This window comes from Spodoptera frugiperda, chromosome 23 (genome assembly GCF_023101765.2).
Source record: "Spodoptera frugiperda isolate SF20-4 chromosome 23, AGI-APGP_CSIRO_Sfru_2.0, whole genome shotgun sequence".
In the NCBI taxonomy this organism is placed as follows: domain Eukaryota; kingdom Metazoa; phylum Arthropoda; class Insecta; order Lepidoptera; family Noctuidae; genus Spodoptera; species Spodoptera frugiperda.
In genome coordinates this window covers 11993185-12006070 of record NC_064234.1, presented here as the reverse complement: position 1 = coordinate 12006070, position 12886 = coordinate 11993185, and the positions used below count along the sequence as shown (strand labels likewise).

At 37.1% G+C, this 12886-nt stretch overlaps 1 protein-coding gene across 1 annotated transcript in view; it reads right to left on the bottom strand.

Annotated features, from left to right (window-relative positions):
- Positions 1-12886, bottom strand: part of LOC118267031 (uncharacterized) — a 64910-nt gene that overhangs the window by 30779 nt on the left and 21245 nt on the right. The window contains exons 2-3 of the mRNA XM_035580768.2: positions 4274-4371; positions 2612-2699 (exon numbers count right to left, since the gene is read on the bottom strand). Of these exons, the coding sequence (XP_035436661.2) occupies positions 2612-2699; positions 4274-4344 (159 nt within the window). The 5' untranslated portion in view covers positions 4345-4371. The remainder of the gene's footprint in view (positions 1-2611; positions 2700-4273; positions 4372-12886) is intronic.

Genomic DNA, 12886 nt, shown 5'->3' with positions numbered 1-12886 from the left:
CTTTTAAACTGACATGGAGTTTTAGCACGTCGCGCTTCCACTGGTAATGCATTCCACAACCGAGCCGCTTGTATTGTGAAGGACTTGTCGTAGAAGCAAGTGGAGTGCTTACGGATGCTGAGCTTAAAATTCTCCGATGATCTCAGGAACCTCGTATGCGTTACACCCAGGAACTGAAAGCGTTCCTTTAGGTACGAAGGGGCAGCAGGGTTAAAAAGTACATTAAACAATAAAGAAAGAATATGAGCGTTCCGACGAAAGCGAATAGGAAGCCATTTGAGCTTATTACGAAATTCAGAAACATGATCATACTTGCGCAAACCAAATATAAATCTGATAGAAAGGTTTTGAAGTCGCTCAAGCTTGTCTAATTGTTCTTGGGTGAGATCAAGATAGCTGACATCAGCATAGTCGAGTATTGGTAGAAGAAGAGACTGAGCAAGTGCAATTTTGGTGTTTGTGGGTAAGAAATTACGAAGTCGCCTCAAGGAGCCCGCAGACGCAAACAACTTTCGACTGACCTCCTGCAATTGTTTGTTCCAAGACAGGTTACTGTCGATGTAAATCCCCAGGTTCTTAACATCGCGAGAGAAAGGAATGTTTGAACTTAGAAAAGAAACCTGGGGAAGACTCGCCCAGTTAATTTTGGAGACTGTACGCGCACTACCGATGATCGTCACTTGTGTTTTAGTCGGATTTACCAGCAAACCGAATCTAGAACTCCAGTCACCTATCCGTGCCATATCGACGTTAATCAAACTAATGGCGGCCGGAAGATCCTCAAGACAGGCTTGGGTGTAGATCTGAAGATCATCTGCATAAAGGTGGTAGGAAGAAGACAGGCCTTGAGAGATAGAATTAATAAATAGAGTGAAGAGAAGAGGAGATAAAACGCCGCCCTGTGGCACACCGGCAGCAGTGGAACACCATGAAGATTTAGAATCATCAAAGTGAACACGCTGTCGGCGGCCGAACAGGTAACTTCGAAACCAGTCGATCACCGATGGGGACATGCCAAAGGAGCTGAGCACGCCGAGCAATAAATCGAAGTCAACGGTGTTAAAAGCGTTGCTGAAATCTAGGAGTGCGAGAACCGTTAACTTTCCTGATTCCATGCCCGACCGGATATCGTCTGTGATGTTAACAAGAGCCGTTGTAGTGCTATGCCCCGGTCGAAACCCAGATTGGAAGGGACTAAGGAGATTATGTTTGGATAGGAAAAGGCTGAGTTGTTGGTGGACCAGCTTCTCTAGAATTTTGGATAGAAATGGGAGTATGGAAATGGGACGAAAGTCGGTAAAGGAAGTTGGATTGGATTTTTGGGTAGCGGGATAAGGTGAGCCTCTTTCCAACTTTTAGGGAAAGTTTTATCGGAGATTGAGGAGTTAAGAACAAAAAGGATTACAGGAATGATTTGATCAAGGATGGGGATGAGCATCTTACGGCTAACACAGTCACTACCAACGGCATTGGAAGCAGACGATAAGATGCATCTTCTAACATCCCCTCGGTAAACCGACTGAATTCGAAGCGAGAAGTAGTTGAAATTGGAAGGAGTGAAAGAGAATTTAAAGTAGAAGCTTTGGTTGCCCTATCAAGGACAGGCGAAGAAGAGAAATGACAGTTAAGTGAGTTAAAGTTCAGATTTTTTGGAAGAGAGCTTTGAGCAGATTTGCCTACACCCAGCGATCTAAGAAACTTCCAGACCTTGGCTGGATCGCTGTTTTGAAGTGATTTATGGATGTGTTGGCGTTTTGCATTTCTACACACCTTGTTGCAATGATTCCTGATCGCGATGTATTTATTTTTATTAACGTCGTTTGGCCGGATTTTGTACCTAAACTTGGCAGCGGATTTCCTAGCAATAAGAGTTTTAATCTCGCTATTCAGCCAAGGTGCGGGAAGGTGCTTGACCCTGACGGCCCGGACAGGGGCGTGCTTGTCGTACAGTTGTATGATGTTGGAGGTCAAAATCTCAACCCGATCGTCGACCGACAACGATTGAAGCAAAGGAGTCCAATCAATATTGCTAGCATCTTCCCTCAGGCGATCGACATTCATACCCTCAAAATTGCGAAGAGAAAGAATTTTCGAACTATGCTTGGGGGGTCGAATCTTATAAGAAGCATAGATTAAGTCATGGTAAGAAAAATGATCAGCAGAACACTGACCATGTTTGGCAATGTGATTAGGAGAGGAAACTAAAATTAAATCAAGTAGTGAGGGGACAGAGTTAGGGAAATAGTGAGTAGCATTTAGATTTAGTAATGAGAGATTAGCTGATTCAATGACTTGAGTAAGAGAAGCAGAACGGTAATCATTTTTTAGGAGACACGTATTAAAATTAAAATTTATATTAAAATTTATGTACATTTACTTCTAATAACTAACGAATTTTTACTGTTGATTGCACGGTTGGTGCGTTGGCGTGGGCAACTAACTGCAGTGCTACATGTAGATTTCGATTCCCGCATGGAGCTACTCTTTGTGTAATCCATAAATTCTTGTTTCAGGTCTGGGTGTTATGTGCATGTGAACCCACGATACAGAAGAAACTAGTGTGGTGAAAAGTTTTATTTAGAGAAAAGTAAATAATGGGTGTATTACAGACCAGGGACGCGGACCGCTGCTGCTTGTGGAGGTCATGTTGGCTGCGCGAGCGCTCCTCCCCCGCGTCAGAGAACTGGCCGGACTTGCGACTGCAAACAAACAAACAAGTTCATTAGTAAATAATCTAGAGTCATGCCAATTATAACCTGAATAGTGTTTATTTTATACCTTCGCGTTTACTGCGTAAAACCCTTTAATTACGGTAAAAAATTACGTAATTGTTTAATTGTTATATAATTAAATTCTAATTTATATTTATGACGTAGAACATGTCATTGTTTTTAATCATGTGAACCAAGGTGAAATAAATAATGATTATGTTTTTTTTTAACAATAAACACATTATTGTCATATGACTATGTTTGTATTGTATTGTCATGACATATAACACACTTGATTTAGTGCCTCATAAGAAGGTGAACTAGGTTCAACCGAGATCTTGTCGTTTGTATACATTTACGATTCTGAGAAAATCCTGTGTTTTATAAATATAACAATGCAATTTTATTATAGTTTTATAAATAACGTGTGTCGTGGGTATCATAAACCCTGGGAACTGTCGTTAATGTTTTTATTTCTCACTTGACATTCATTCTATTTACACGTTTTGCTATGATTTTTATCTACTTACAAGTAGGAACCTACAAAAACTGCAACAACCGTATCGATTTCATTTAATAATCGATTAATCATGTATTATCGATTATACATGTAATTTAGTTGTAATTACACGAGTAACATATTAATTTAGCATTACAAACATCCTGATGAGTTTACAACAGACGTTTGATGTAAATACCTTGATTTATGAGCGGTTACATCGAGTTTAATTATCACTTGATTGATTTAAATCGATACAAGTGTGATGCAAGTCATTAAACCTTTAATTATGTGTGCCATTGCGAACGTTACACACTCGTAACTAACATCGGAGGTGTAGCAATGGCGATCTAAATCATCTTACTTAATTTGCTTTGCTTTATTGCACACATTTTTGATTTATTTATCTTTAGATTTATCTAGTGTCATGGTTAGTTATATGTTACAAAGTGTGTGATGTGTTACAAAATTCTCAGAAATATTTTTGTTCCGTAACAAGATTTTCTTTTTTTCGTTATCCATTCAAAACAAGATAATAATCAGTAATGCCGTTTTCGGCAACATTAAAAACGCTGTGGTAGCGTGAAATGCAGTTATTATAGCGATACAAATATTCCGGTATATTAGCGTGGTCATAATGAGGCTGTGCCCTGCGCCCACGCAGCGAGCCGCGCCGTGGACGATGCCCGTTCGGGTATGGTAATTGAATTGCTCGATACTCTGCATTCCGCGACGGTCCGCCACCCGCCACCCGCCACCCATGTCAGCCAACAACTCGACGCTGAGCTTTCATGTGAGGACACAAAAAGAGAACGCGAATAATAATGATTTTGCATTATATGCAATTTTATATCGATTTTAATAATAAAATCTACACAACATTGTAAGTTATTGATGTAGCATATAGTTAGGCTGTTTACTTTTTGTTACTAGCGTAAAATGGACCTAATACTGTAATAGGTAATTTGCATACATGTTTACATAACTAGCCGATCTGGAAGACAATGAGAAAGGCCTAGGTTCAGCAGTAGATGTCGTAGATATGCTAATGATAGTACGTTACCTGCAGGCGAGCTTGCGGTGCGCGCGGCGAGTGCCGCTGATCATGGACAGCGTGCTCATCACCGCGGACATGGCGCCCGGCTGCTGTGCTCATGTGATCTGGAACAAGTACATACCCTTCATTAAGCAATCGACTCAGAGAGCCATGCCTTGTGACCCAGGCCAGGTACTTAAGACAACAGCGGTACAGTTGTTTCTACTTACTCATATGGAAAATACCATAAAAAATCTCTTCCATATTAAACACCAGGAACAAGTAATCTAAATCCACACAAACTACGCACAGATCTACATGTGAAATATATGTGAGGGCGGCGTGTGCCCATAAAGGAATGTAAATGTGTGCGACCGGCGGCTGTGTCGGCGGCGTCACGTGATTGGTGACAAATTGTAAACTGATGTAGCGCGTAACGAGACGTCGCAAAAACTGCGCGTGCGCCGACAACGCGACGTACACTTGAATGGAGCCGAGGCGAGGATAAGGTGCTAGAGATGCGCATAGTGTGGAGTAACGAGCTGTGTGTACTTGTGTAGTTTATATTTATTAGGGGTATTTGTGCTGACAATTATCTCAATTTGATATCAAATTGAGAGCCTATTGAGGCCTATGTTCAGCAGAGACAGACGACAGCTGATATGATGATGATGATGATATAGACATATTATTCGTTTCATTATAGTAAAGTTCAAGCTAATTTCCAAGCGAGAGTTACAACTCAGAGTCAGTATTATACAACAATGAACAGTTACGAACAACAGTCGTAAGAAAATCAATAAGTAAGTTTAATTATCAATTAATACTTTACAACATGATTACGGTAATTAAAATGAAGGTTTGGCAAAGTAATTTCGTACCAAAGCTTATAAAACAATACTTCATTAGCCGAATCCGTGAACAATTGGTTCTGCTCATGCCGTAGTGTTTGTTGGCGTGAAGTGCGTCCAATGCCCAATTATATTGTTTAACAATGTAACTTGCGAAACATTACTACTTGGTGTTGTAATCAATCGTTTTGGATAATCCGGAGTTTACTAAATCGAAGATATTCGCGAATGTTTTTGCTATCGATTCTACATAGATGATGAAATTAAAAGAGTTATGTTTGGCAACTATTGTAAGCCTATCATAAAATGAAACGTAACTCTTTGGTCGTGACAATACAGTGTAAACAATCTTTTAGTTGTGGTTAGAAAAAAAAAATAAGCCGACCGAACTGAGAAAAATAAGTCTACAGCAACTTGAGAGTTGCTCTAGAATTTTTAGAGGCTAGTAATTTAGTCTTAACCAGCACAAAAGCTAACAGTTTTGTGGAATTGAATTAATATGCCTTGAAAATAAGTCATTGTTATTATAGGTGTATAGGAACTATATCACATTAAAGAAAACATTTGAATTTGAATGAGTTTCTATTTAAAGACCACCGACTACAAAAGTCCCTTCAACGTAGCTAAACTGTTGTTCTAGGAAGATATGGAGATAATAGTCGGTAAAACATAGGTATCGCCGCGGGACGGAGTAGTATTGCAGTCTGCAGCCATCAGTAATTACCTTCGGTTCAGTTCTCCGTAAGAAGTTTCCGCGCAGTTCAATTGGACGTGCATTTATTATAAACACAGCGTTTTATGACTTAATCAACCATCGGACCAGTACCGGAGAGGCAGGCGTAGGGTATTACGGACCCGTCTACGGAATATCAAGTAGAATTCGAATTAAGTCATTATTACTTTATAATTTTGGTTCATTTCCAAATGGGCGTGATTAAAGTTCGTCTGATGGGTGTGTACCAGTTATTACTCTTGATAGATTGTCCACAAGTTAAAGAACATCGGGCATTTTTGTATGGGACACTTACCTACGGCGAACAAAAATAAAATTAGGTACGGTGGATAGGCAATTAAATCTAGTTCACAATGGTATAGTTCCCATATCTGTGGGTCGTGGCAATAAGGAGAAATTGGACATTTAAAAAATATTTATAAATGTTTTTGGGCAATAATTGAAGAGGAAAAAGGGAATCAAAAATAATTAAAACAACATATTTTTCTCTTAACTTTTGGCGAAGGACTGCGATGATGATGACGAAGGACTGCGATGTAGTAAGATAAGCTAGCTACCTGCGCGAGCGCAACATATGTATACCAGTTTTAGGACTATGGGCGAGAGTGAGAACGAAACATGCACATCAACTTGACGGATTTAGTCTGATTGGGTTTACAAAAATACCACGGAGTGATATTTTAACTTACTGAGCGGTCGTTTAGTAATTAGGAAAAATAGTCAACTTAAAATATCATTTTCATTTTACTAATTATTTCCATTTTCCCATTATTGTGAATCAAAATAACTACACAATATTAAATATGATTGCAAACACTATCATTTAAAAATATTTTGGTTTATGTTCGCGACTTTTAAAAAATCGGGTAAAAAACGCCCGATGTCCTTAGTTGTATTATCACCTCCCGAGAGGAATACGTCGAATTCAAAGTCACCCTGTATACTTAATAGCTCTAATTAATGTCATTTCATCGCCAATTTTCAGTATCCCATTTTTAGTTTCCCGGCAGTTGCTTCCCCTTGTGTATAGTACGCACAAGTGCATGTGCCAGAGACCTGCCATTATCCGTAGCGGGATGCTGGCGTAATGGCGAGTAAGTCACGGCGCGGCGCTGCGCAGGCGCACGCGATACGACTGCCGTCATTACCGGCACACGCCGTCATTACCCACCCTCGGGGGCAAAGAGATAAGAACCTAATGCATGTCGTTGTATATATATCCGGATATATATATATATATATATATATATCCGGATATATATATATATATATATATCCGGAAATATTATGAGCATGACATCATATTGTAAATCAGATGTGATTTAGTGTACCGTACTTCTGAACCGTTATGAGTTCATGTTGGGAGTCTGTTAATGAAGTAAAAACTGTCGTCATATATTTTAAATAGAAAATATTAAGAAAATATGGACTATAATATATTTCTACTACTTTTTCGAACCAAGTTAGCTATTAATGTTCATCTACATCTTACAAGGAAATGTTACTATACTTTAATTGAACCAAACCCATTAAATTATGACTGCACGGTTGGTGTGGTGGCTGGGCAACTGGCTGCCGCGCAACGGGTAGCGGGTTCGATTCCCGCACGGAGCAATTCTTTGTGTGATCCACAAATTTTTGTTTCGGGTCTGGGTGTCATGTGTATGTGAACTTGTATGTTTGTAAACGCACCCACGACACAGGAGAAAATCCTAATGTGGGGCAACGTTTTTAAAAAAAAAAAATCTTTTAATTAATAAATATCACATTTTGTTTCTAGGAAATAATACTTACTGTGAAGTCATATTACATTGCCACCATTGACAGCTAACACTTAGTGGCATTGGCGTTGCTTTTAATGAATGTTATCATCTATCATCTCATCTGACAAGTCGGCTGCACATTACGCCGCGACGTCTATTAAGCTTGCCAATCTAAAAATCAATTTGAGCAACCGTTCATTACGATATCCTTCAACTGGAGGCGGTGCCGGGGCTGTGTGATAGACGTGTCAGGGCTGTGAGTGTGTACACTGCTGTATTGAGAAAACGTACCGATTCCTTTATTTTTCTTAATTATAGCAACTCAATTGTCCTTTTACTTATTGTTGAATTTATTTTGTCAAATAAGGTAACCAAAACGAGCCCTTTAACGCTTATTTATGCACATATTTGATATCACTATGCTTTTTCGCGTCTTTCAGATAAGTGTTTTTTAAAACAATGACTCTTGCACATTCCTTAAATTTTTTTCATAATTCTCACCATTTAAATTGTTGGATGAAAAGTAGGGTCCAATCAAATAATTATTTATGATACCCCTGCAAACATTTGAATTAAAACCGCGATGCGCTAACGATGGTTTACTTTTTTAGGATTTTGTTGACTTTTATGTGGCTAATAATGGATATTGTGATAGTTTATCCAGCGCACTATCGAACTACTGTGGGGCAATGGTTGGATGCTTTGGTTCCCAGGCGTTATATTGGCATGGGGGTCCAACTACATGGCAAGCGCGGTGTCCAGAATCTAGCGCTGGTTGATTTTTACATGAAGTCCCTTGTTTATACAGAAGGAATTGGCCGTGTATCGTAATTCTTCTCTGAAACATATTTGAAGATAATTACGAAATAAAACGCATATTCAGCCCAAGAGTGAACGTCATAGGGATAAGGAAGTGTGATCGGGCATGTATTCGTCGTAGGGAAGATAATTTTGAACAAAATTTTGCAAATTAAGATGTTTTTGAAATTGCGCTTTTCTCTTTACACTCTACTTATCATCAATTAATTCATTTGTTTTTGGGAATACTGTAAATAATTTTACGTTTCTGGGTAGCTAATAAACCAAGGAAGTTTTTCTAATAGTTTGTACGCTTAGTGTCATATATTTTTTTCGAAATATGTCCAGCTATCTATTGACCAAATTAGTGAAACAAAACAAAATTTAATAGGAAATTACTTGCTATTTTAAAACGAATGATATTTCTGCCATTGTTAGTATTTATAAATGATAACTGATGTATTGGCAACTGATTAAAACTAAAATAATTTAAATCCAACCAGTATTTTTTTATTTATTGATGTTTTTGTAATCAATTCGGGATATTTTTACCAAAACCAAAAATGTTGAATATCTCAGAAACTAGCCACTTTCCGCCCAAAGACCTCAGGGCTATTTTTGTAGGAAATTAGTTGTATTATCACCTCCCGAGAGGAATACGTCGAATTCAAAGTCACCCTGTATAACGTAACATAGTAGGTACAGGTATTCTATCACTTGCAAGCAAGCTTTTCGTAAATAAATAGAATTATTGAATATATATAATACATGATCGTAATACATATAAAGTAAAGCTATCGTATTTTCGTAAGGTAGGCTAAACATTTCCTCAAAAACATGTTTATTTTCTCTAACTCGGACTCTCAACACCTCATTATCTATGTTTGGCTCATAATCTGTCGAAATTCTGGTTTATACAAGTTTTCACATTCGGAGCGCGGACTATAAATTGCTTGGGAAACGCATTAGCCTTGTTTCTCATTGGTTAGTAGTCGAGTCGAGTGACGAGTCACTGCAGAGTATGCGGGAATCATAACTGTGACGTCGGTGTTACACTCATATAAATGTTGATTTTACGGTGTGACTATGTTATTGTCAGGTGTGATGTCATTACAAGTACAATTGCTAACTGTTTGCAGTCTGTTGCTGACGATGTCAAGTGTCGCTGCACTTTGTATTGTTGTGATAGTTTTACGATCACTGCTCACTGGTGAGAACGTATTTTTTTATGATAAATAGGAGCTGAAGTCAAGACTTGAGACTTTGCTTTTGCTTCGCATTACTTGCTGTGAATGTTCGATGTTGTTGAAACTTAAAGTAGCTTGTTAAACAGTTATGTGAGCATGTCTGATTACTTGACTAGCCTTGAAGCCAACGAAGGTCACGTTAATCTCCGTGGAGTATCTCCGCAAATTGTTGTAAATGTAGTAAGTTGCGTAAACTGTCGTAAACGAGGTAGTTAACATTCTAGAGCCTTGCAGTGTAACTGTCACATGATATAACTTCACGCCAGACACCTGACACCTGACACTCAGGCCACGGTTAGTTTTGCATAAAATTTATTTCAGATTTTTGCCAACAATCACTATTTTACATCATATGGGTTGAATATCTGAATACACAGTTATGATGACACCAAAAAATAAATCTTTGTTATTAGTTAACTAAGATTTTTTTCTTGTTAGATCAATTGACAAATCAAAGCTACTCTTAAGAGGGAGTCAATTAGATAATTAAGAATTTCATAATAAAAATGTTTCTAAGAGAGGTAAAGAAGTATTGAGCTTATTGTGATCCTATACAAAACCAAAATATAGTTTAATACTCGTATTAAATAAAATGTTTATAGACATAAACAGATAATAAATAATATTTGCCAATATATCGATGTCTCGACGGATGATGATGTCCGCTAGGGGTGTAATAATGAAAACGCAAGTAATGGCGTCATGTGCGGACAGACGGCAGACGTCGGGGATTGATAGCCGCGCGCAGGGCCGCCACCGCCGTAATTATACGCCAGCGTCATGGCCAGGGCTGTCACCGATACCGTGCACTTTTTGTTGCACCCGCCGCAAAAAATGTTTATCTGATGGGATGAGATAAACGCTGGAGGTAGTTGCTTTTTTTAAGTTTCGTTTGGTCATTCGTTTATTGATCTCTCAAATCAATTGAATTAATGTGTAGTAAAGTTTTAATTAATAAGATAAGATTTCAACATAATGTGACATTAGAAATTTTTAAATTTAACATCGTGGGTTGATTTTCTTAGTCATCTTTATTCTACATCCTTAAATTAACCTATCATACCTTAAAACATATATATTCCTTTTAATCTTCCAGCCCATGACGTTGTAAGTTCTGTCTTTGTAAAGTTATAATAATAGGAACCACTTAATGGAGCTCCATGTCCACGGCTATTCAGCTCTGATAAGATATGTGCACAGCTATAGCAAGCCTATGATTTACACCAGATGCTACTATAGAGTTATAGACTTTACAAAAGATGTAACTTCTGATCGGATATGTGTTTAATTTATGGCAGAAGAGTTACAATTACGTGTCATATTTTGTGACAACTTAGTGTAATTTATGTATAGTTATTTAAACAATAAATAATAATAGTATTAGTAGTGTGTATTATGCAATACTGAACATAAAAATTAAATAAAATTATTATATAACAATTCCAGGTAAAATGTTTGAATAAATCACTCTCTTTTATAACGGTTAGAAAAAAATAACATTTATAGAGTAATATAACAGCACTTAGTATAAAATGTAATAGAAGCTATAAATCACAATATTCCCTCCATTCGTAGAAAATAAGAACATTGAATAACGAACCACCTGCGCCTGGAAGTTATTGGAAACAGTTGGAGATCGCTTTTTGTTTTGTGAAAAAAATGTACAGCAATTAACTAAATAAAAGGCAGTCGGTGTCGGTGTGAACATCATCCTTTATTTAGTTAATTTATTACTCGTTTTAAAAATATATACAAATTATATAATTATTACTTTCCTCTTTTTATTGGGTTTCCGATACCCCTTGCAACATATTTCATGTTGCGAAGGGCGTCATTTACCCTTTTACCTTTGGTTCCTACTCTAATTGTGTTAATTAAAAGGAGAAGAAAAATAACATATTTATTTATGAAGATTAATATTATTTCCAGGTATGAACAAACCGTCCACAATAGTAACGGATGCCACCTGGCATATGGTGGGCAGACAGTATCTTTAACTGTTAGCAAGAAACAGTTGCAGCGATATAAAGGTGGTGTGGTTATCTCAAGGATGTGACAGTTGCTTCACATGATTGATTCGATTGACTCGATGTAGCAAATGTCGTTGAAATTAAAAGTTAGTCACAGTTAAAATAACTGACTGCATGTATAGTCCACAATTAAGAAACTCTTATAAATATATCTATGCAACATAATGTATTTTTAATCAACTTCCCAAAAATGAGGAGGTTCTCAATTCGGCCTGTATATTTTTTTTATGTAATCATTTAAAGTAATCAATGTCTAATGTAATCAATAATCAATGTCAAATTCTATTCTATATGTAATCAACGTATCAAGTCTGGTCCAACGTTATACCTACGGACTAGTTTACTGTTGAGATAACGAAATAAGAGAAAATAGTCACAAACACATTCTTTAGTACGAACCTTTTGTACTAATCCCTGATGGGATTAAGAGGACAGCATAAAAATATAAAACTGTGCATATTTAACATATTCGCTGCCTTTAAAGGAGTGGCAGTCGTAATTGAATCAATTAATTTGCGCGCTTCTTAATGAAGCCGTCGGTTTCTTTCCATTTTAATTGACCACTTAATAATGCGCATTATTTGCATTACTTATACGGGAACCACCTAAAGAAGGCTATACTTTGTAACTAACATCACGCCTTTTAAAGTATGTAGTCAGACTAGAACCAAAACGTTCATAATTATGTTTACATTATTACCTATATACGTGGATATCAAATTTAAATCTTATGCTACGTTTACACGCTATACTAGATAATACAAGCAAACTGAAAAAAAGTAAAAACATCATTTGATAAAAATTAAGATGACTATATCTCTATACAATAAATTAAGTTATCGAAGCAAGCTACACATTCATCAGCCAGTTTATAAAAGCGTGTCATTATAGTCTAGTAAATACATCATTAGTCCCCGCGTTTACAGACAACAAAACAAAAGCAGCACGGTTTAATATAGTGACGACACATAGCACAGCTCCATAATTTGCATCACACCGCTGGCTTAGTATCAGAAACTTAAGAAATTACTTATAATATATCTCCGTTTAATAATTACTTATTTTATTGGCATTTTTTTAACAACTCGTTTAACTGATTATAAACTGGAGTTTAGTGGTGTGGGTAACGCGACGCTATATTAAATCGAGTCTTACTACTTTAATTCGAGGAATATTATGAGCATTTTTGAGTTATGAGTTATTTGGTATATGTAAGTA